Source organism: Schistocerca gregaria, chromosome 7 (genome assembly GCF_023897955.1).
Source record: "Schistocerca gregaria isolate iqSchGreg1 chromosome 7, iqSchGreg1.2, whole genome shotgun sequence".
NCBI lineage: Eukaryota > Metazoa > Arthropoda > Insecta > Orthoptera > Acrididae > Schistocerca > Schistocerca gregaria.
The window spans coordinates 570,841,180-570,867,601 of NC_064926.1; the positions used below are offsets into that span (position 1 = coordinate 570,841,180).

At 39.3% G+C, this 26,422-nt stretch overlaps 1 protein-coding gene across 1 annotated transcript in view; it reads left to right on the plus strand.

The window, feature by feature from the left end:
- The window catches only part of LOC126281955 (nonsense-mediated mRNA decay factor SMG5), a 318,742-nt gene that overhangs the window by 121,081 nt on the left and 171,239 nt on the right, over positions 1-26,422 (plus strand). The window contains exons 9-11 of the mRNA XM_049981327.1: positions 2,420-2,544; positions 2,679-3,129; positions 13,860-14,011. Coding sequence (XP_049837284.1) covers positions 2,420-2,544; positions 2,679-3,129; positions 13,860-14,011 — 728 coding nt within the window. The remainder of the gene's footprint in view (positions 1-2,419; positions 2,545-2,678; positions 3,130-13,859; positions 14,012-26,422) is intronic.

The window sequence follows — 26,422 nt, forward strand, 5'->3', positions numbered from 1 at the left end:
TAGCCTGATTTGTAGCACAACCAAAGATTTAGGTAAGGTTGAAATCTGATATTTTGTTTAAGAATCTAGGTTAGATTGAGAGGTGATACTTTGGTTAAGTCTAGGTTATACTGAAAGGGTGTTGTGAGTTTGGTTTGCCTTGGACATTGTTAATTTCAAAATCAGTGCTCACTCAGTTTGTCAATCTGGGTACCATTCCTTTGGAACACAATTCATAGGTGAATCTTCAGTGAGGTTCTTCTCATCTGAAAGTGAGATAGAATCTTTAAAAGCAAAATTTTTTGAGGTCGATGGTGATAGCTTGAAGCATTGACGTAGATGTCAGTGTGCATGGGTTTTTAGCATACACTGTGAACTGTAGATCTGTAGTTTCTTCTCTTAACTAATATGCCAGGGAAAAGTAGCTGGCCCTCTTTTCCAAGCTATGTTTTTTTCTGTCTTATGTGACCTCATCACAAATGTGTCATCCATATATCAGTAGAAACATGCTGGCTTGAAGTGGCAGATTCCAGTGTGTTTGTCTCAAAAGCTTCCAGGTGTACAGGTTTTCCACAACATATGACAACAGATTACCCATAGCCTTGCCATCAATTTGTGCATAATATTTTCCCTCTAAGAGGAAATAAGTTGATATGAGAACATGCCTGAAGAGTGTAGTAAAGCATTTTTTTTTTTAATCTTAAAGATGATATAAGTCTATGAAAGCCAGTTGTGTACCATGTTACATACAAGTGCAACATGTTGTTTGTGGGGCAACTTATTAGAACATCGGTGATACGCCTGACTGCAGCTGAGCAAATCAACTGTTGCTGAATACTGCCTAGAGTATAGTCATAAACTGAAATATGTTTTATCATTGTGTAGACATAAAGTTTCTTTGCTGTTGTAATTAAGAAGTCCATCAAAATACAGATGTTGGAAAACCCTAATAAACCAGGACCAATGTTTAAATTTAAACAAGGTTTGAGGTCTCATTCTCAATATATTGAGGTTTTGCCAGATGTCTCACCTCCATAGCTGGAAAGTGCTGAGAGAGTGTGCTTTTAAAGGAATAACAATATGGCCTCTGAAAAACAGTTGAGAATCAAAGGGCATAGTGGGCTCTGTTGTCAAGCTCCGTTACAGATAGCAACACTACACCAACAGTAGTACACAGTGCAGTTAAGAGTTCATGCCATGAGTATGCAGAATGGCACAGTGTGCAGCTCCTGAACAAGATGACTGTGTCTGTTGTCAAAATGCTGTGTATAAAGTGGAATGCACAACACAGCTGAACACTCTAAACTACTGTGTGATAATCAGTCGCACAAAGAAAACCTGAGAGGTCACATTGCCGAGGTTTAATTGAAGACAGTAAATTCCATATATGTGGTGTCTACCCTTTTGGGCATTTCCAACAGAATTGACACCATTTTGATCCAACAGCTACTACGATTTAAGACAAAGAAACTGCAGACATTGGTTGGGAGTGTGCATTGATTTAAATCAGTGAGGAAAGTTGGTGCCAGACTAGGATTCGAACTGGGATCTCTTGTTTCTTAGGTTCATGCTCTGACCGGTAAGCCATCCAGACACATTACTAATGGGGATAACGGTCAAGGGGCACCACATTAGTAGTGTATGGATAAGTTGAGAATCTTGGCCTGACAGGAGGCATGCTAGGGTATTCTGTGCAGTTGCAGTGACCACTGTGTCCGTATGGCATAGTGGTCAAAGCATCAGTCTAGTAAGCAGGAGACCAGACTTCAAATCCCGGTCCGGCATAAGTTTTCGGCTTTCCCCATTGATTTAAATCAATGCCCAGTTGCACCCAATGTCTGCGATTCTATTGTGTGCAATAAATTCAATTTGTTCCTGTGGAAGTTTGGGTGTGTGCTTTTGTGTGACTTTATAGAGTTTAATCTGTATACCTGATCTGTTGGTGTGGAGATTGTTGGTGGATGTTACTAGGAGCCAGCTGGAGGCAGTGTATGAACTGTTGGTGGGATATGCATTGTTGGTGTATGTACTGTTAGCAGTGTATAGCCCATTACCGGTCTATGCCTCATTAGCAGTGTATGACTCATTAGCGGTGTGTATAATCCACTCCATTGGTTGGATCTTGGGATCTAAGTACTTAGGTAGCTACAGGTTGCAGGATTTCCTTCCACCATATAAGCATTTGCTCAGTCAATGAATGTCTACAGTCTCGGCAGTATAGTAAATATTCCTTTCTGAAGAATGAAAGAAATAAGGAAAGTTTTGAGATGTCATGTGTTATTAAACTGTTACTTGTTCTCTCTCATAGGTTTTCAATTATTGTAATATTTGCTTTATGATAACTTGATATATATGCATATCAGCAAAATATTTTTAGTGTTTTTGCTTTTAACTAGTACATATGTTCTTCAAATGAAATATTACTTGTGTTTTCTTTCAGGCGGAGAATTTTTCTATCCACTGTCTTCCAGCTCTGATGAAGCGAACTCAGAAGGTGAAGAACCTATTGTGCTGAGCTCTGAGGAAGAAGAAGATGAATCTGATGAAACATCCAGTAGTACCCAGGTGTGAAACTGTTTACGCTAATCCAGTTTCTTTTGTATAATTAAATCCATGATTAAATAGCAATGTGTGCTTGTCGATGTGAACTCTCTCTTGTAAATCATTTTTTAATGTATGAACATTCAAACTTTTTTCAGGTGGGTACAATTGAAGCTAAAGTTAATGGTTTGCCACAGCCGCAAGAACAGTGCCCAGGAAAGCCTGGAAATGTCAGTTTGCACTCGAATGATACAAATGAGAAACATCTGCAGAAAAACGAACAAAATAATAACAACAATAAGCTGGATGACACAAAGGCGTCTGCTGAACAACCAAGTGCAACAACTGGGCAACAGTTGCAGAATGGAGTCAGTGAAGGAATTGGCAGTGGGGTAACTGAAAGAGCTCTGGAACCTGCCGATGTCTTGGAGCTTATGGTTGGTGAAGGTCGGTTGCTTGAAGCCATACAAGTCTTGGCTGACTGGCTGAAGTCTGAATCCAACGTGGAGACGCTACAGGCATGCGGTAAAACTCGGCCCAGGACCTTACTGACACGCTTGGTCACTTTGCTCAACTTGCTACGCATTGACCCTGTCAGGCTCAGTGCAGGTGAGCTTATATTCTTGTCATTCATGATTCTATTTCCACATAACGACACACAGAAAAGCTCATAAACTAAGACAGTGAAATTTTTGGTCTCACAGTTTATGAACTTCTCTTGTGTAGTATAGAGGAGGTACTGTCTGCTATGCCGTCTTTATATTCAAAAACAATATCTTAATTGATATGGACATGCCCCCCCCCTCCCCCTCCCTCTCCCCCTCCCCCCTCATGTAAGTCATGTGATGTTTCATGATGTCAATATTCTAAATATGTGTACATCTAGCAGTAAGACATGACACTTTCAACACACTAGTTTTACACATGTCAAAATTCTGCGCTACCCAGGTGAATTACTGACTTCTATAATACTCCTCATTCATATCTTGATATTTATTTTGATTTTCAGATTGTAATTTATAGGCAGTCGAATGTATTACGATGAGGCGGCACACTATAGAGCTAGTATACATTATGTAGTTTACCTGACTGTGGCGCCAGAGACGAACATTCCTCTTATTTTATAATTTTAAAGTTTTCCTCCAAGTTATTATGCTAACGTACATACACCGAGCGAGGTGATGCAGTGGTTAGCACACTGGACTCGCATTCGCGAGGACAATGGTTCAAACCCACATCTGGCCATCCTGATTTAGGTTTTGTCTGGTTTCCCTAAATCACTTCAGGCAACTGGTATGGTTTCTTTGAAAGGTCAAGGCTGATATCCTTCCCCATCCTTCACTAACCCGATGGGACCAATGACCTCGCTGTTCTGTCCCCTCCCCCAAGCCAACCAACCACCCAGATAATCTCCACACAAAGACACATACCACTGTACAGTACTTATATGCTCGTGGTTGGTGAATTCCCTTTATGTAAGAATTGATAATCAGTTTTAAAACAGAACAGCTCTTACATAACACAGCTTTATGTGGTCTTGGCACAGCACTTGACTCCTCTTGGTGGTCTCAGTGCAAAAATTCAAACCATGCTATCCATCCAGTACAGGTAACGATGCTGTGGTAGACATGGGACATAGAACTATCAGTGTAAGACCCAAAGAAATGTTCCTCCACTCCACAGGTGACAGTAATAAAATACCAATGGTGAACTTCTGAAGTGCTGGAGTTTGAAGTGAAGTGCTTCTAAAAAAGCAGTGAATCTCACATAATAGTATTACAGAATGATGGTTAAATCCCAAAGTGGACAACAGTGAGATTTTTGGGAAAATTTAAGCATTTGTACAAATGATAGGGAACTGAGGTAGTGTATTTTTTGTAGTGATGAGGAATTCAAATCTGAAACTGAAGCTACAAGCGAAGTTGTTTGGGCAAGACTGAGCATCAGGGATGGGCATAAAATTATAATTGGATCCTTTTATCGACCACAAGACTCACTTCCTGATGTAACTGAAAACTTCAGTTCACTAGTAAGTTCCCCAGTCATAATGTAAATATCAGAGGGAACTTCAATGCTGTGGCAACAAATGGAATTATTACAGTTTTGATGAGTGTAACGAGACAGCCGGTAAAGCATTACTAAAGGCTTTTTGTGGAAGCTGCCTAGATCATATGGCTTGAAATCCTGCTTATGCTCGATATATATTAAATGCAATGGCAACAAATAGACCTGATGTCTCTGAAGATGTCTGCATCAAAGCTGTTATCAATGGCCATAAGGAATTTGTAGCAACAATGATTACCAGAGTAAAAAAATCAAGTTCCACAAGCAGAAATATTTATATGATTGGTAAACTAGACGAAGAAGCAGTGGTGACTTAGTGAAGAACTTGAGACTTTTAGCTCAGGGCAGGAGCGTGTTGAGAAACTATAGGTCATGTGTAAAAGAGTAGTTTAACTGTGCATTGTGTAGATATGTACCCAGTAGAACAGTTCACGATGGCAGGGACCGTCTGCAGTATGCAGTTGCTGCAAAGAAACACCTGAAGAAATAGAGTACAGCGTAATAGATGTCTATTGCATAATATGTGTATAGCACATAAACACTCAGATCATGCGATATTAGTTGGAGTTGTCTTTAACCTGCCACGTATATACTGGGATGTTTGTGGATTCATTGCGGTGAGTACAGACAGACAGTCATGTGACATACTTTTGAACACATTTTCTGAAAATTGCCTTGAGCAGTTAGCTTGGCAGCCCACTTGAAATGGAAATATCTTAGACCTTGTAGCTACAAATAGGCCAGGCCTTATCGACAATGTCAGTATAGAAACAGGGATTAGTGATCATGTTGTCATTGTAGCAACTATAATACTGAAAATTAATAAATTAGTCAAGAAGGCTGGAAGAGTGTTTCTGCTAGATGAAGCAGATAAGCAGTTGTTAAAATCTCACTTAGATATTGAATTGGCAAAACTTAGTTCCAGTAAGATAGATGTAGAGGAATTATGAGTGCAGTTTAAGCAGAGTGTAAATTGTGGTCTGGAGAATTACATTCCTAGTAAGTGGATAAAGGATAGAAAAGACCAACCATGCCTTAATAATGAAATTCGGCAGATGCTGAGGAAGCAGAGACTGTTGCACTCTAGGTTCAAAAGAGGACATACAAATGACGACAAGTAAAGTTTAGTAGACATTCATGCGCCTGTGAAAAGATTTAAGTGTGAAGCATACAGCAACTACCACTGTCACACCGTAGCAAAAGATCTGGCAGAGAACCGGAAAAAATTCTGGTTATATGTAAAATTGCTAAATAGGTCTAAGGCATCCATTCAATCCCTTTTTGGCTTTGAGAAAAAACTTACAGATTTGAAAACAAATAAATCACTAGGTCTGGATGGAATCCCAGTAAGATTTTACAAAGAGTGCAATACGACATTGGCCCCTTAGCTTGCTTGCATTTATCGTGAATCTCTCACCCAGCACAAAGTCCCAAGCGACTGGAAAAAAGTGCAGGTGACTCCAATATATAACAAAGGTAAAAGAATGGACACACGAAATTACAGACCAATATCTCTAACTTCTGTTTGCTGCAGAATCTTTGAACATATTCTCAGTTTGAATATAATAAACTTTCTTGAGGTTAATAAGCTTATGTCCACAAATCAGCATGGTTGTAGAAAGCATTACTTCTGCGAAACTCAGCTTGTCCTTTCCTCACATGGTATACTGTGAACTATGGACAGAGGGCAACAGACAGATTCCATATTTGTAGGTTTCCGTAAGCATATGACATGGGACCTCAACGCAGGCTGTTAACGAACGTACGAGCATATAGAATAAGGCCACAGATATGTGAGTGGCTCGATGACTTCTTAAATAATAAAACCCAACATATTATCCTCGATGATAAGTGTTCCTCAGAGACAAGATTATCGTAAGGAGTGCCATGGGGAAGTGTGACAAGTCCACTGTTGTTCTGCATACACATAAATGATTTGGCGGACAGGCTGGGCAGCAATCTGTGGTTGTTTGCTAATGATGCCTTGGTGTATGGTAAAGTGTTGAAGTTTAGTGACTGTAGGAAGGTACAAGACAACTCAGGAAAAACTTCCTGTTGGTGTGATGAATGGCATATAGCCCAAAATGTGAAAAAATGTAAGTTAATACAGATGAGTAGGCAGAACAAACCACTCATGTTCAAATGTAGTGTTACTAGTGACCTGCTTGACACAGTCAAGTTACTTAAATATCTGGGCGTAATGTTGCAAAGCGATACAAGATGGAACGACCATGCGAAAACTGTCGTAGGAAAGGCAGATGGTCATCTTCAGTTTATTGGAAAATTTTTAGGAAAGAGTGATTCACCTGTAAAGGAGACTACATATAAGATGCTGGAGCAACTTATTCTTGAGTACTGCTGGAGTGTTTGGGATCCATTATGAGGTAGGATGGAATGAGGACTTCAAAGCAGTTCAGAGGCGACTGCTAGATTTTTGTTACTGGTAGGCTCAAACTGCACGCAAGGGTTACAGAGGTGCTTCAGAAACTCAAACGGGAATCCTGGATGGAAGGTGACATTCTTTTCGAGAAACAGTATTGAGAAAATATAGAGAACCGACATTTGAAGCTGACTGCTAAATGATTGTACTGCCCCCAACATACATCAAGCGTAAGGACCTTGAGGATAAGACACAAGAAATAAGGATTCATACACATTTGTACAGACAGTCGTTTTCCCCTCGCTCTGTTTGTGAGTGGAACAGGAAAAGGAATGACAAGTAGTGATACAGGGTACCCTCCGCCATGCACCTTGCTATGGCTTGCAGAGTATCGATGTAGATGTAACATAAAACAAAAGCTGTAGATAGAGAGATGTTAAATTTAACACTTTTTTTTGTCAAGAGAGCAATGCAATAAGTTTTGAATGGCTAGCATAGCAAAATATTGTCAAAATATCTTACACAGAACCTAGACAAGTAACAACTGATACTGGCACCAAAGTCCGTGTCCAGTCGTGAGTGGATGAGACAGGAACTGAAACCAAGGGTAACAGAGTAGAAGCAGAAATGTTTAACTCTGTTTTGGAAAGTTCCTGTGGAAAGGAAAACGCAGGAGTATTCCTCAACTTTAATCCCTGTACCACTGAAAAGATGAGTGAATAGATATTCATGTCAGTGACATTGAGAAACAGATGAAAACGTTAAAAATTGAACAAAGCTTCAGGCCCTGACGGAATTCCTATGAGATTGTATTCTGATTTTTCTGCTGTATTAGCCCCTCTCTTAACTATAAACTCCCATAGATCTCTCAAGCAAAAAACCGTGCCCAGTAGTTGGAAAATAGCACAGGCCACACTCGTCTACAAGAAGGCTAGTGGAAATGATCCACTGCCATCCAATATCCATGACATAAATTTTTTGTACAACATTAGAACATATTTTGAACTCAAACATAATGAGATGCCTTGAACAGAATGACCTCCCCAATGCCAACCAGCGTGATTCTGAAAACCGATCCTGTTAAACCCAAATGTCACTTTTCTCATATAAGATACTGTAAGCTTTGAATCCAGGCAGTCCGTTAGATGCATTATTTCTAGATTTTCAAAAGACGTTTGACTCAGCGCATTATGAACAGTTATTACCAAAAGTACAATCATGTGGAGTATCAAGTGAAATTTGTGACTGGTTTGAAAAGTTTTTTGGTATGGGTGATGCAGCAAGTTATATTTGATGGAGACTAATCTACAGATGTAGAAGTCACTTTTGGTGTTCCTGAGAACAATGTATTGGGGCCTTTTCTGCTAATGTTGTGTCTCAATGACCTTGTGGACAATATTAATAGTAACCTCAGGCTTATATGCTCTCTGAAAGAAGGTGTGAAAATATTTAGTCACATCTTGATAAGATTTCAAAGTGGTATAAAGAATATCAACTTGGTGATTAAAATTCTTCTGGGTATTATGCCGCGTCATTGCTAAAAACTAACAACAATAATAAACTAAAAACTGACATTTCGGCCAAATTGCAATGGCCTTCCTCAGGGCACGACTGAGGAAGGCAATTGCAATTCGGCCGAAACATCGGTTTTAGTTTATTATTGTTGTTAGTTTTTAGCAAGGACGCGGCGTAATACCCAGAAGAATTTTAATCACTATAACACCGGCCACAGAAGCCTACATTCTTATATCAATATCAACACGCTTTAAATATTCAGAAGTGTAAAATAATGCATTTCACAGAACGAAAAAACATGGTTTCATACGACAATAACATCAAGCAACTTACAGTTGGAAGCTATCAACTAATACAAATACCCGGATTTAATAATTTGTAGGGATATGAAATGGAATGATCATACAGTCTCAGACATAGATAAAGCATGTGCCAGACTGCGATTCATTGGTATAACACTTGAAAAAAACAATCAAAAGAGAATGCATACAAAACACTAGTATGGCCCATTGTGCAGTATTGCTCAAGTGTGTAGGATCTGTACCAAATAGGACTAACGGGTGGGGGGTATTGAATGGATACAAAGAAGGGTAGCATGAATGATCACATGTTTGTTTGACACATGAGAGAGTGTCACAAGGTAACAGCATCATTGGGGAATGCTTTGACTGCACACATAGTTAAGATTTTTATTATTACTTTGCAACATAACCTTTAATTTGGACCTGTATAAATTGTATTGGGTTGAAATGGCAGGAATAAGATAGCAACCTCATAAATGTATGCCCAAATCTTTTTGTCAGCTCATCAATTTTGTATCTGAGGAACTGTGACTTACAGTGAGATATTACTTCTGTTAACTCCACATTTTTAACATTATCATTTACTTCGACACTGAGGCCACTCAGTTGTCTCCTACTCTCGCTTTGTCGTGGTAGTTGTTTCATCCATCAATAACAGGTTGGCTGGGAGCATTATCAAGAAGGATGGTTGACATTTGTAGGCACGTAACACACAAACCATTTTTTTGTGCCTGGCCTTGTACTGCAATCCCTTGGGTAAAAGAGCGATATTTGATTTTTCCACTGAATAACATTTGATTAACCATTGTTCAATTGCACACAACATATCATAGTAATGTCATACAATATAAGATGCTGATCCTGCAACTGTATGTAATGAAAATAAGCAAAATCTCTTTGTGCAGCGAACCATACCACAGGACAAGACGTTGCCGAAAAGTGTTTCATATTGCAAGTGTTTCAGAGGTTGCGGGTTAAGGATTGGCAACTGTAAATGTTTACTCCAACTGCAGTTCTTGTTAGTTTGGCTGAACATATGCCATGCCTTCCTCGTGAGTCTCACTCCACAGTGTCCTGCATAGCTTTTGGTTGTTAAGTAATTTTGAACGAAGTATAATGACAATTCGCCATATACCACATGTAGAAGAGGGAATTTATTGGGAGAAGTGCTCTATCAGGCGTACCAGGGAAACCTATAAACTCTTATTTGCTATTTATCACATAACGACACTGCAATTAAATCGTGTTGCAAATAATATGACTTAAAATATGTGTTTGCCAGCCAAAATTATTGCCTAATCTCACAGTTATTCTGTAGTCAGTGAAACCTTCTGCTTTTTGATGACAAACACCAAACTTTTCCGGGACATGTGATTATTGAGTGTTGGTCTATCATAGAAAATAGAATTAATTATTGTAAAATTCTTGTTGAGTATCATTCCACAGTTTGCTATATTTTGTCATTGCCAACTATGAAGCTACTTTATCCTTTCATTGTGTGACCTGTGTCCTCTCACTTGGAAGTAGTTCTAACATTTCCCCATCTCCGAAAGTCTTGATTTCTGATCTCACTGCTTTTGTATAAAATTGTGTTATCCATCCCCAGATATTGCTTTCCCAACTCAGTACAAACCTTTGTTACAGTTGCATGTAACTATACAGAGTATCCGTTAGTAACACAGTGTGAAACAAACTGTCAGCAGCTTTGAAAGCACTCATGAATTGATTATTACTTTGTTCAGTGCTTTGTGTACCAGATGAGTGTTGATATAACCTCCAATTTCAAGTATTTTCCTTTCTTGTAATGTTCAGTATAGTTCAGTGTAGTATGGTCATTTTTGATGTTTTGTTGAAAAGTCTGTCAGCAGTTGTTAATATCTCACAGGGGGTGCTCTGCCATCTCCAATTTTCTTCATACTTGTAGGATTTGAAAGTCAGTTTCCAAAGGAGTATGATTTAATTTTCAGACAAATTTGATAAAATTGTCTTTGCAATTTAGATGATTCCAAACAGTCTTAAGTACAAAATATGTTCAGGTTAATAGTAATGTTGCTGGTAGAAGAGTGCTTAGAGTAAAAATATTGTAAACATAAAGTCGTTGGTTTGGAGCTTGTAGGGAATAACTTTCATGTTTACTTTTAATTCCATATATTATTATTGTTGTTGTTGTGGTCTTCAGTCCTGAGACTGGTTTGATGCAGCTATCCATGCTACTCTGTCCTGTGCAAGCTTCTTCATCTCCCAGTACCTACTGCAACCTACATCCTTCTGAATCTGCTTAGTGTATTCATCTCTTGGTCTCCCTCTATGATTTTTACCCTCCACGCTGCCCACCAATGCCAAATTTGTGATCCCTTGATGCCTCAAAACATGTCCTACCAACCGATCCCTTCTTCTAGTCAAGTTGTGCCACAAACTTCTCTTCTCCCCAATCCTATTCAATACCTCCTCATTAGTTACGTGATCTATCCACCTTATCTTCAGCATTCTTCTGTAACACCACATTTCGAAAGCTTCTATTCTCTTCTTGTCCAAACTAGTTATCGTCCATGTTTCACTTCCATACATGGCTACACTCCATACAAATACTTTCAGAAACGACTTCCTAACACTTAAATCTATACTCGAAGTTAACAAATTTCTCTTCTTCTGAAACTCTTTCCTTGCCATTGCCAGTCTACATTTTATATTCTCTCTACTTCGACCATCATCAGTTATTTTACTCCCTAAATAGCAAAACTCCTTTACTACTTTAAGTGTCTCATTTCCTAATCTAATTCCCTCAACATCACCCGATTTAATTTGACTACATTCCATTATCCTTGTTTAGCTTTTGTTGATGTTCATCTTATATCCTCCTTTCAAGACACTGTCCATTCCGTTCAACTGCTCTTCCAAGTCCTTTGCTGTCTCTGACAGAATTACAATGTCATCGGCGAACCTCAAAGTTTTTATTTCTTCTCCATGAATTTTAATACCCACTCCGAATTTTTCTTTTGTTTCCTTTACTGCTTGCTCAATATACAGATTGAATAACATCGGGGAGAGACTACAACCCTGTCTCACTCCTTTCCCAACCACTGCTTCCCTTTCATGCCCCTCGACTCATATGACTGCCATCTGGTTTCTGTACAAATTGTAAATAGCCTTTCGCCCTATATTTTACCCCTGCCACCTTCAGAATTTGAAAGAGAGTATTCCAGTCAACATTGTCAAAAGCTTTCTCCAAGTCTACAAATGCTACAAACGTAGGTTTGCCTTTTCTTAATCTTTCTTCTAAGATAAGTCGTAAGGTCAGTATTGCCTCACGTGTTCCAACATATCTACGGAATCCAAACTGATCCTCCCCGAGGTCCGCATCTACCAGTTTTTTCATTCGTCTGTAAAGAATTAGCATTAGTATTTTGCAACTGTGACTTATTGAACTGATAGTTCGGTAATTTTCACATCTGTCAACACCTGCTTTCTTTGGGATTGGAATTATTATATTCTTCTTGAAGTCTGAAGGTATTTCGCCTGTCTCATACATCTTGCTCACCAGATGGTAGAGTTTTGTCATGACTGGCTCTCCCAAGGCCGTCAGTAGTTCTAATGGAATGTTGTCTACTCCCGGGGTCTTGTTTCGACTCAGGTCTTTCAGTGCTCTGTCTAACTCCTCACACAGTATCTTATCTCCCATTTCGTCTTCATCTACATCCTCTTTCATTTCCATAATATTGTCCTCAAATACATCGCCCTTGTGTAAACCCTCTATATACTCCTTCCACCTTTCTGCTTTCCCTTCTTTGCTTAGAACTGGGTTGCCATCTGAGCTCTTGATATTCATACAAGTGGTTCTCTTCTCTCCAAAGGTCTCTTTAATTTTCCTGTAGGCAGTATCTATCTTACCCCTAGTGAGATAAGCTTCTATATCCTTACATTTGTCCTCTAGCCATCCCTGCTTAGCCATGTTGCACTTCCTGTCGATCTCATTTTTGAGATGTTTGTATTCCTTTTTGCCTGTTTCATTTACTGCATTTTTATATTTTCTCCTTTCATCAATTAAATTCAATATTTCTTCTGTTACCCACGGATTTATATTAGCCCTCGCCTTTTTAATTACTTGATCTTCTGCTGCCTTTACTACTTCATCCCTCAGAGCTACCCATTCTTCTTCTACTGTATTTCTTTCTTCCATTCCTGTCAATTGTTCCCTTATGCTCTCCCTGAAACTCTGTACAACCTCTGGTTCTTTCAGTTTATCCAGGTCCCATCTCCTTAAATTAGCACCTTTTTGTAGTTTCTTCAGTTTTAATTTACAGTTCATAACCAATAGATTGTGGTCAAAGTCCACATCAGCCCCTGGAAATGTCTTACAATTTAAAACCTGATTCCTAAATCTCTGTCTTACCATTATATAATCTATCTGATACCTTTTAGTATCTCTAGGATTCTTCCATGTATACAACCTTCTTTTATTATTCTTGAACCGAGTGTTAGCTATTATTAACAAGTGGAAATGTTGACTAACAGATTTTTAATTAATATCTAATATGTAAAAATGATTATTTGTCTGTCAGTATTCAATGTGTGGCTGCACCTTTCATCTGGTTGCGATGAAACTTAGTTGAGTTGTTGTGTACATGGTGGTGGAGGTTTCTGAGGGAATAAAAACCACCTGTGTCACGTAGGGATGAGGATGGGGATGAAAAGTGTGTGACAGCAGCATAATTCAAGAATTGTTGGGCAAATTTTGACCCAATTGTGTATATACATCACTCATTATTTGAACATATAAATGTGTCTGATTTGTATGTGTGTACCTACTTGGAAGTAAAAAGATTCATTGCAGCACATACCGGGCACACAGTTTGAGAGATGTAGTAGTCCCACACCCTGCCCAGAAAATGGTAAAGAATTCAGTGATGAATAATAATTTCTTTTCTCTTTAAAGAGTTTGCTTTTTTGTTCTGATTTCTGATATTCAACAGCTTGTATTCGTAAAGGACATAGTTTGTAATCTTCAGCTTCCGTTATGCTCTTGTGTCTCTCTGTAAGCAGTAAATAGTTAATATTCTTTGTACATGCTGTATTTACAGAGAGAGAAGTTCTTCGAGGGGCGCAAGATCTGTACTTAAAGGTTCCACTTCCAGAAGACATGCAATTACGTGGCCTGGGAGCCTTAAAAGAGGCTCATGGAGCACTGGATTGGGATTATTTCCGTTGGCACTCAATCAGCCCTAAGCAAGCAGTAAGTTACCCATTTTCATCAGTTTTTTTTTTTTTTTTTAAAAAAAAACAGGTCTAATTCTTATAAAATATTGGTGTGCTACTGTAGATAATTGCTGTCCCTCACCTTAGATTAGACTTCTGTCAGGGCTTAATACAGAGTGGTGTTTGTTTCTATCTTTTGCCCCCTCTGCTCTCCCTTTGGCTGTGATGTTTGGGAACTCATTCTCTGGTTCATCCCAACCAGCACCAAGTTTATTTTCTTTACTTTCTTTGGTCTGTGGCAAAGGCTGATATTGACAAATTTCAAAACCATTGTACAATAAGTGTTAGATGAGTATGTGCCAAGGAAGATCGTAAGAGATGGAAAAGAGCCACCGTGGTACAACAACCGAGTTAGGAAACTGCTGCGGAAGCAAAGGGAACTTCACAGCAAACGTAAACATAACCAAAGCCTTGCAAACAAACAAAAATTACACGAAGCGAAATGTAGTGTGAGGAGGGCTATGCGAGAGGGGTTCAACCAATTCGAAAGTAAAGTTCTGTGTACCGACTTGGCAGAAAATCCTAAGAAATTTTGGTCCTATGTCAAAGCGGTAGGTGGATCAAAACAAAATGTCCAGACACTCTGTGACCAAAATGGTACTGAAACAGAGGTCGACAGACTAAAGGCCGAAATACTAAATGTCTTTTTCCAAAGCTGTTTCACAGAGGAAGACTGCACTGTAGTTCCTTCTCTAGATTGTCGCACAGATGACAAAATGGTAGATATCGAAATAGACGACAGACGGATTGAGAAACATTTAAAATCGCTCAAAAGAGGAAAGGCCGCTGGACCTGATGGGATACCAGTTCGATTTTACACAGAGTATGCGAAGGAATTTGCCCCCCTTCTTGCAGCGGTGTACCGTAGGTCTCTAGAAGAGCGTAGCATTCCAAAGGATTGGAAAAGGGCACAGGTCATCCCCGTTTTCAAGAAGGGACGTCGAACAGATGTGCACAACTATAGACCTATATCTCTAACGTCGATCAGTTGTAGAATTTTGGAACACGTATTATGTTTGAGTATAATGTCTTTTCTGGAGACTAGAAATCTACTCTGTAAGAATCAGCATGGGTTTCGAAAAAGACGGTCGTGTGAAACCCAGCTCGCGCTATTCGTTCACGAGACTCAGAGGGCCATAGACAGGGGTTCCCAGGTAGCTGCCATGTTTCTTGACTTCCTGAAGGTGTTCGATACAGTTCCCCACAGTCATTTAATGAGCAAAGTAACAGAATATGGACTATCAAACCAGTTGTGTGATTGGATTGAAGAGTTCCTAGGTAACAGAACGCAGCACCTCAATCTTAATGGAGAAAAGTCTTTCGAAGTAAGAGTGATTTCAGGGGTGCCGCAGGGGAGTGTCATAGGACCATTGCTGTTCACAATATACGTAAATGACCTTGTGGATGACATCAGAAGTTCACTGAGGCTTTTTGCGGATGATGCTGTGGTGTATCGAGAGGTTGTAACAATGGAAAATTGTACTGAAATGCAGGAGGATCTGCAGCGAATTGACGCATGGTGCAGGGAATGGCAATTGAATCTCAATGTAGACAAGTGTAATGTGCTGCGAATACATAGAAAGATACTTCCCTTATCATTTAGCTACAAAATAGCAGGTCAGTAACTGGAAGCAGTTAATTCCATAAATTATCTGGGAGTACGCATTAGGAGTGACTTTAGATGGAATGATCATATAAAGTTGATCGTCGGTAAAGCAGATGCCAGACTGAGATTCATTGGATAAATCCTAAGCCAAATGCAATCCGAAAACAAAGGAAGTAGGTTACAGTACGCTTGTTCGCCCACTGCTTGAATACTGCTCAACAGTGTGGGATCCATGCCAGATAGGGTTGATAGAAGAGATAGAGAAGATCCAACGGAGAGCAGCACGCTGCGTTACAGGATCATTTAGTATTCGCAAAAGCGTTACGGAGATGATAGATAAACCCCAGTGGAAGACTCTGCAGGACAGACGCTCAGTACCTCGGTACGGGCTTTTGTTAAAGTTTCGAGAACATACCTTCACCGAAGATTCAAACAGTATATTGCTCCCTCCTACGTATATCTCACGAAGAGACCATGAGGATAAAATCAGAGAGATTAGAGCCCACACAGAAGCATACCGACAATCCTTCTTTTCCACGAACAATGCGAGACTGGAATAGAAGGGAGAACTGATAGATGTGCTCAGGGTACCCTGCGCAACACACTGTCAGGTGGCTTGCAGAGTATGGATGTAGATGTAGGTGCAGATGTAGATGGAACAGTTGTATTATAGATAGCCTTCATACTGGATAGTCCGCCAATCAGCTCGGTAAATGAAATATTTATAACGTGCGACCTGAAGTCATCAGACCTTATGTTAGCTACATGACTCACAACCACTTCTATTCCATTTCTGCTGTAAGTATATACATTCCTGTTTTCGAATAAGATTGCTACCAGTAACTTCTGCAATTTTTACTTCCAAATATGTTTTAAAAAAAAACTGTGTTTGCATCTCCAGTCCAGTATTTTGAATCTATTAAAACACATTTCTTTGTTTTGACAGTTTCATCTATCATAATTATTCAAAACTTAAGTATATGTGAGCGAATGTAGTTCCTATATAGTGCAAATAGGATCCACAACACATCATTTTCACTTTCACTTTGCATCATATGAGCTTTGTGTGTGTGTGTGTGTGTGTGTGTGTGTGTGTGTGTGTGTGTGTGTGTGTGTGTGTGTGTCAGAAACAAAAATAAATCAACCAACAAAAGATCTTCACTTGTTCCAAAACTAATGAAAAAGAAAGAAAACAAAAGTGAATGTAATTTTTCAGGTTTATTTATGTGGAAAATTGGAAAAAAAAACTGTGTAAGTTGTTTTTTGTGTGTGCAACTTTTATTAATTTGTACTTTACTGAAAAATAAAAAGAAATTGCAAAAATGATGTTGTTGTGTGCTCCACTTCAAGGCCTCATTCACAAAAAATATCTCTATTTACAGATTATGCACACTCACGTAGAACACACAGCTAAACGCACTCTAGCTCTATGAAATGAGACTGAGAATACATAATTAAGAAAGTGATTGGTAACATATTCATTCTGAAGAAGTACTTAATAAACACCAAGCAAGATGGCGCAGTGGTTAGCACACTGGACTTGAATTAGGTAGGACGACGGTTCAATCCCGCATCCAGCCATCCTGATTTGGGTTTTTTGTGATTTCCCTAAATCGCTCCAGGCAAATGCCGTGATGGTTTCTTTGAAACGGCGCGGCTGACTTCCTTCCCATCCTTCCCTAATACGATGAGACCGATGACCTCGCAGTTTGGTCTCTTCCCCCAAACAACCCAACCCAACTTAATAAATCTGAATAACAGTCACACATGTGGCAAACAGGACAGTAAATCTGGGTGGGGTGGGTGACCAATTCAGCTTCTGCTAGTGAAAAGTGTGTATTATAGGTATCACAGTGCCAGAAAAACCACCACTGTAAGTATTGACTAATATGTCAGCAGTTGGGTGTTAATCTACTTTGAGTATACCACTGACAGATGACAGCACACCAGATTGCCCATGTGTTCAGTGCTGAACAACACTTGAGCAGTCGTAACATCACCCAACAGTGGTTTACAGAAGCACCGTACCCTACTTTTTCCAATTAAATGCCACAGAGTAAACAAATAAATGTGAACACCAGGTCAGTGGTTCTGGTTACTTAGAATATGAGAAACAGTTGTGTTTTTTCATGAGATACAGTACTTGTTGTGCTACACTAAAGTTGTTTGTGGTAAAAGCTTGTAAACATTCTGTTTTGTAGTGAATAATAATTCTAAGATTAATATCTGGTTTCTATCACACTTTGTAATTTTAAAGCAGGAGGCTTTTTTCTTTGGACTAAAATTAGAATTTTAAAAATCTTAAGCAAAAGTTAATAGTCTACTTTCAAAATGTTATCAGTCTTGATCATTGTAGAAACATAACTCTTACTGGAAGTTTTCGAGACTTTGTATTGGCAAAAAATTGTCATTTCTTTATTTTTTCTTCTGACAATAAATTCTAGCTTAGTTTGTTAGTTGCGTATTTTCACATGCAGTTCTACCCCTTTCACTGCTGAGGATGTATATACACATCTTGCTACACCGTTCCCGAGGGCAGTTTGGGCAATAAGTGGTGTAAGTCCACAAACCTCTTGTCGACCCCTGTTCACGAGTCAGGGTAGTTAGACATTGGCCTCTCAATATGTATATATTCCTTACTGTCATTTCTTGTTAACAATATTAGTTTATTCCCAAGAATAAGCAGCTTTCACTCAGTTAATACTGGGCAGAAGTCAAACCCGCATTTGGATCGGACTTCCTTAACTCTTGTGCAGAAAGGTGTGCAGTGACTGCTGCATCCATTTCCAATAAGCAACCAGTAGAATTCCAAAAATATTAGCTGTAATCCATGCCAGTATAAGAATGTGAACTCAGTATAATAGCTAATATGGTGATAGCTTGGGAACACATAACAGCAATACTGCATAATCTTGGGTAACATAAACGTCTTCTTTTTCCTTTCCTTTGTTTCGTTCTGCCAATTCCTCAAAAATTGTTATTAAAGTGAGTGTAAATAAAATATCTAGATTTTACCTGCCACTGTTACATGGTATTACCTACTTGACGTTCATAGGAATAACGTCGAGAGGCACGAAAGGGAAGCAGTGGTTGGGAAGGGAGTGAGACAGGGTTGTAGCCTATCCCTGATGTTATTCAATCTGTACATTGAGCAAGCAGGGAAGGAAACAAAAGAAACAGAAGAAATAAAAACTTTGAGTTTCGCCAATAACATTGTAAATCTGTAAGAGACAGCAAAGGACTTGGAAGAGCAGTTGAACGGAATGGACAGTGTCATGAAAGGAGGGTATAAGATGAACATCAACAAAAGCAAAACGAGGATAATGGAATGTAGTCGAATTAAGTCAGGTGATGCTGAGGGAATGAGACACTTCAAGTAGTAAAGGAGTTTTGCTATTTGGGGAGCAAAATCACTGATGATGGTTGAAGTAGAGAGGATATAAAATGTACACTGACAATGGCAAGGAAAGCGTTCCTGAAGAAGAGAAATTTGTTAACATCGAGTACTGGTTTAAGTGTCAGGAAGTCATTTCTGAAAGTATCTGTATGGAGCGTAGCCATGTATGGAAGTGAAACATGGACGATAACTAGTTTGGACAAGAAGAGAATAGACTCTTTCAAAATGTGGTGCTACAGAAGAATGCTGAAGATTAGATGGGTAGATCACATAACTAATGAGGAGGTACTGAATAGAATTGGGGAGAAGAGGAGTTTGTGGCATAACTTGACTAGAAGAAGGGATCGGTTGGTAGGACATGTTCTGAGGCATCAAGGGATCACCAATTTGGTGTTGGAGTGCAGCGTGGAGGGTAAAAATCGTAGAGGGAAACCAAGAGGTGAATACACCAAAGAGATACAGAAGTATGTAGGTTACAGTAGGTACGGGGAGATGAAGAAGCTTGCGCAGGATAGAGTAGCATGGATAGCTGCATCAAACCAGTCTCAAGACTGAAGACCGCAACAACAACAACAACCGCAACAACTTCTCCATTGAGCAGGTGTGAGCTCATATCAAATGTGGAAGCCCTTCTTGCCAAAGTGGGTAGGACAGGCCAGTAGTAGTACTAATAGTAGTAGAAATGTCTTTGCATAAGAAGTATTAATGTGAGGCACAATAAAGTTCTTGATGCAACTGTCATAACCCCTCTCAGATTCATGATAGAGGAACCTCCTGGTAGATCACATTTGTTTTCTTACTGGAAGCACATATGCAAGCAGCCTGACAATTAGCTATTCCTTTGCTTCTGAATTCTTGGAACTGTGTGATACACACTCGTTGTATATGAACACTTGTTAGTGAACTTGTATGTCACCTGATGTTAATCCAAATGAGTGACCAGTCACTATTTTGGCTATGAAATTTACTTTATTAGTTTCAGATTCTTTCAAAGATTTGTTCAGAGATGCATATTTGTTTCATTAGTGGCAACATTGCAAAAGTTAGCCACAGTGTTGACTCTTGCTCCATTCTGGCTATGTCAGATCCCTTAATCGGGCAGGTAGGTTAGAAAATTTAAAAAGGGAAATGGATACGTTAAAGTTAAATATAGTGAGAATTAGTGAAGTTCGGTGGCAGGAGGAACAAGACTTATGGTCAGGTGACTACAGGGTTATAAACACAAAATCAAATAGGGGTAATGCAGGAGTAAGTTTAATAATGAATAAAAAAATTGGAGTGCGGGTAAGCTACTACAAACAGCATAGTGAACGCACTATTGTGGCCAAGATAGACACGAAGCCCATGCCTACTACAGTAGTACAAGTTTATATGCCAACTAGCTCTGCAGATGATGAAGAAATTGATGAAATATATGATGAGATGAAAGAAATTATTCAAGTAGTGAAGGGAGACGAAAATTTAATAGTCATGGGTGACTGAAATTCGTCAGTAGGAAAAGGGAGAGAAGGAAACATAGTAGGTGATTATGGATTGGGGCTAAGAAATGAAAGAGGAAGCCGTCTGGCAGAATTTTGCAGAGAGCATAACTTAATCATAGCTAACACTTGGTTCAAGAATCATAAAAGAAGGTTGTATACATGGAAGAATCCTGGAGATACTAAAAGGTATCAGATAGATTATATAATGGTAAGACAGAGATTTAGGAATCAGGTTTTAAATTGTAGGACATTTCCAGGGGCAGATGTGGACTCTGACCACAATCTATTGGTTATGACCTGTAGATTAAAACTGAAGAAACTATAAAAAGGTGCTAATTTAAGGAGATGGGACCTGGATAAACTGAAAGAACCAGAGGTTGTACAGAGTTTCAAGGAGAGTATAAGGGAACAATTGACAGGAATGGGGGAAAGAAACACAGTAGAAGAAGAATGGGTAGCTCTGAGGAATGAAGTAGTGAAGGCAGCAGAGGATAAAGTAGGTAAAAAGACGAGGGCTGCTAGAAATCCTTGGGTAACAGAAGAAATATTGAATTTAATTGATGAAAGGAGAAAATATAAAAATGCAGTAAATGAAGCAGGCAAAAAGGAATACAAACGTCTCAAAAATGAGATCGACAGGAAGTGCAAAATGTCTAAGCAGAGATGGCTAGAGGACAAATGTAAGGATGTAGAAGCTTATCTCACTAGTGGTAAGATAGATACTGCCTACAGGAAAATTAAAGAGACCTTTGTAGAAAAGAGAGCCACTTGTATGAATATCAAGAGCTCAGATGGAAACCCAGTTCTAAGCAAAGAAGGGAAGGCGGAAAGGTGAAAGGTGTATATAGAAGGTTTATAAAAGGGCGACGTACTTGAAGACTATATTATGGAAATGGAAGAGGATGTAGATGAAGACGAAATGGGAGATACGATTCTGCGTGAAGAGTTTGACAGATCACTGAAAGACCTGAGTCAAAACAAGACCCCGGGAATAGACAACATTCCATTAGAACTACTGACGGCCTTGGGAGAGCCAGTCATGACAAAACTCTACCAGCTGGTGAGCAAGATGTATGAGACAGGCGAAATACCCTCAGACTTCAAGAAGAATATAATAATTCCAATCCCAAAGAAAGCAGGTGTTGACAGATGTGAAAATTACCGAACTATCAGTTTAATAAGTCACAGCTGCAAAATACTAATGCGAATTCTTAACAGACGAATGGAAAAACTGGTAGATGCGGACCTCGGGGAGGATCAGTAAAGGAAACAAAAGAAAAATTTGGAGTAGGTATTAAAATTCATGGAGAAGAAGTAAAAACTTTGAGGTTCGCCGATGACATTGTAATTCTATCAGAGACGGCAAAGGACTTGGAAGAGCAGTTGAACGGAATGGACAGTGTCTTGAAAGGAGGATATAAGATGAACATCAACAAAAGCAAAACGAGGATAATGGTATGTAGTCAAATTAAGTCGGGTGATGCTGAGGGAATTAGATTAGGAAATGAGACAATTAAAGTAGTAAAGGAGTTTTGCTATTTAGGAAGTAAAATAACTGATGATGGTCGAAGTAGAGAGGATATAAAATGTAGACTGGCAATGGCAAGGAAAGCGTTTCTGAAGAAGAGAAATTTGTTAACATCGAATATAGATTTATGTATCAGGAAGTCGTTTCTGAAAGTATTTGTTTGGAGTGTAGCCATGTATGGAGGTGAAACATGGACGATAACTAGTTTGGACAAGAAGAGAATAGAAGCTTTCGAAATGTGGTGCTACAGAAGAATGCTGAAGATAAGGTGGATAGATCACGTAACTAATGAGGAGGTATTGAATAGGATTGGGGAGAAGAGAAGTTTGTGGCACAACTTGACTAGAAGAAGGAATTGGTTGGTAGGACATGTTTTGAGGCATCAAGGGATCACAAATTTAGCATTGGAGGGCAGCGTGGAGGGTAAAAATCGTAGAGGGAGACCGAGAGATGAATACACTAAGCAGATTCAGAAGGATGTAAGTTGCAGTAGGTACTGGGAGATGAAGCAGCTTGCACGGGATAGAGTAGCATGGAGAGCTGCATCAAACCAGTCTCAGGACTGAAGACAACAACAACAACAATTTTGCTAGAAAATGTATTGCAGCATCAACATTAATTAAACTTCTTTGCAAAATATCGAATATTTACATTATGGGTGTGGCTTTAGAAATAGTTTTTACAGATACTATGTACACAATTTAAAGATAGGCCAAAGTCATGAGTGCTGTTTTACCTCAACTATATGCGACTGCATATTTAAAAACTGAGATTAACAGTCTATACCACCTTTGAGAACTATGTTGTGAACGCAATTGTTGCATATCATTGAAACAGTACAGATATCACAAAGGCAGCTGCACATAATCATGGGTACAGATTTGAATTAATCAATAAATTTCATAATAGTATTAACACAAAGTAACCTAAAATCAATAGCAATCATGTAAACACATCTCACACCATCACACCTGACTGTTAAAACTCCAATAAAAACGGTCTTGATTGTTTTTTGCCTGACACAGTGGCAGAGCGGTTCTAGGCGCTTCAGTCCGGAACTGCGCGGCTGCTACGGTCGCAGGTTCAAATCCTGCCTCAGGCATGGATGTGTGTGATGTCCTTAGGTGAGTTAGGTTTAAGTAGTTCTAAGTTCTAGGGGACTGATGACCTCATATTTTAAGTCCCATAGTGCTCAGAGCCATTTGAACCATTTGATTGTGTTTTCAGATTTTTTGTGTGTACCAGTTTTGGCCCTTGTTTCATACCATCTTCAGGCTTTTCACCATCATTATGGCTGCTGGTGCTGGTAAACAGAGTGATATCTGTAGGAGTATGATTGTCACTGGTTTTACGGATCTCACTGTGGCTGCTGCCATCAGCAGCCATAATGGCAGTGAAAAGCCTGAAGACTGTCTGAGGAAAGCGCCGAAACTGGTTCCTAGCAAACAGAAAATCTGAAAACGTGGTCGAGACTGTTTTTATTTGATTTTTAGCATTTTATACCAATTGCTGTGCTCCAGTCACAGAATGCTGTCGAAAATTTTAAATATCTGACTGTACCTAAAAGAGAGTGAAAAATGTATGCTCTTGCTGTTTAAGGTATTATTTCATAAAAACTTTTGAACTGTCAAGCTACAGAAGAATTCTGAAGATTAGTTTGGTAGTTTGCGTAACTGATGAAGTGGTACTGGGTCAAGCAGGGGAAGAAAGAAATCTATGGCACAGTTTGATTGAAAGAAGGGATAGACCCGTAGCACACATCCAGAGGCATCAACATCAAAGAATTGTCAGTTTAGTAATGGAGGGAAGCTTGGGGAGTAAAAATTGGGAGGAGGGGGGGGGGGGGGGGGGGGGACACCTTGGCATGAGTACAGTAAGAAGGTTCAAATGGATGTGGGTTGCAGTAGTTATTCAGAGATAAAGAGGGTTGCATGGAATAGACTAGTGTGCAGTGCTGCAATCAAACAGATCTTCCAACTACAACACCAAATAAACTAACAGATATGTTCTATAAAGCCTTAAATTTTTCTCCTAGTAACAAACTTCCTAAGTGTATTTATAATATTGCTACCACATAACCATCTATACAGTAATTCTGGATGTCTTTGTTTCATGGACATACTCTTCAGGAAGAAACAAAAATTCTTTGGGGCTGTAGGATCTACCATACTGGAGAGGAAATATATAAACATATTCATTCCTCCCAGAATATAGCAATTTGAAACTTGTGGTTGCCTTGTTGGCCAGTTGAATGTGAACATTGGACAAAAGGATGGAGTGATGGAACTTTTAGTTAGAAAGATTGGTGAACGTTGCTTTTATAATTTGTACTCAAAAGTGTGTTGCCACTAACACTTACGAGGGCATGCTGAAAAATGGTACCTCTGCATTTTTTATATGAAATCTCTTAAAGCTTTCTATAAACATTCTGCATCTTTGTGCTTCAGGTTAAAGTATTTTTCTCAACATAGTCACCCTGGCAACAAACACATTTTTCCCAGTGAGTGATCAGTTTGTTGATACCTGCCATCCAGCATACTACAACCAATACACAAGGCTGCATATTTTGAGTGGGGACCGTCCACTTGGGCCCGTGCTGCAGATGATATAGGCAGTCAGTTTTTACATGACCAACTGCTGCGATGAAGTAGTGTGCTCTGCTGTTTGATACTGGCCTGATATTGTGTTACTAACTTAGTTCTGTCTCCTGAAGTGTGGGATGATCAGCTCCTATGGAGATAGTCCTTAGCGGACAACATTCTGCTCCTAGCAATGTGTCCATCTCGCCAGGTAACCAAAACTCTGGATCAGCAAGTCGTGTATTTGGCAAGTTCCAACTGGGATCAATTATTTGTTCTGTCAAGACGTATGTTATGTTGGGCAAAACTAAACATTTGACAGACAACATGAAGTTGCTTGTGCTGGACCCCATTTGTATAGAGACATGGTGTTCTTGTTTCTGAGAAGGTTGCACCTACTCATTGAATCGGTACCCGGCTGTGCCACCTTTGAAGGGTGAGGTGTTTTGCCCATGCTTCCGATGTGAAGCATGACTGTGACTCAGAATCTAATAAAGTACGAGAAGTCTGCCTTTTGCCACTGTTGTCTTGCATCTTAATTCTTGCTGTGTGAGAAGCACTGAGTTGCCTAGGCTGACCTTCAGTGAGCAATAATGTGATATACTTGATTGGCATTTATCATTGTTATTGTATTGCTTATCGCTTGAACAGTTATTCCTTGTTCCATCTTGTGCATGTAGTAATGTGTGGTGTCATTAATACAGATTCGGTTGCTAATGGATTTGTTGTTAGGAGCCCTGTGGTCACCCTTTAGACATCTGACATTGTTGAAGGAGCCCCAACTTCACCTCTGGATAATAAATGCAGTAAACACAAGGTGTCAGATTGTTGCAGATGTCACAGTGCTTATGTGTGGTATGGCATTGTCATGCTGAAGAAGAGGGTGTTTCATGTGTGGACAAACTCTTTCGATTCAAAACTTGATTACAGCATGCTGTTCCTCTTGCACTGACACTACACACCAACATATTACAGATATGATGTGGAGTCCTCTACTGGCAGAGGGCTGCAAATATATAGACTTGAAAAATAAAGGTGTGGTATGCATTTTATAAGCTTTAAGAGTTTTCACATAAATAAAAGAGAGGCATTGCTTTTCAACACGCCTTCATACATGTGCCTGAATGTGATGATACAGTGTATATGTGAGGGCTTCCATTGAAGAATATTAATGATGTTTTACTGATCAAGGATTAATGCACAGTAAAATGTTTGGTCTCAGCTTTGTTAATGACACTCTCCCTGGTGTCCAGTAAGATGCAAATAAAGAAGATAACTTTTTTCAAATAGTAAAGCCCACCCAACAAGTAACGACAGAATAATTTGTTCAGGGTTGGTTTCTCCATACATTTGAGTGTGGTACTTGAAGCATCACCAGACTTAACACTAAGTGTGTGTTGCATCATGGACTAGGAGATACTGTCAAATAGCAGAAATTTTTTGACAAGACAGTTTGTAATATGAAATTGTGTTTCAATATGTCAGTGAAATCTATCTTGGATGTCAGGTCAATTATGACAGTGAAATTCTGTGAGAGATTGTGTACCATATGAGGACTCTAAACCAGAACTTTGTCTTTGCGGGTGGGCTGTTCCAGGCATACAAGAAGTGTGCCTGAAATATCTTGCCCTGTGAAAGCCAAAGGTCCCAAGTTTGAGTCCTAGTTTGGCACACAATTTTAATCTTGCCAGAGAGTTTCAGATCAGCTCACACTCAGTTGCAGAATGACAGTTGTAATGGTAAATAAAGCAGGATTTAGTTTCTGAACAAGATCCTGGACATGGGCTTTCCACAACA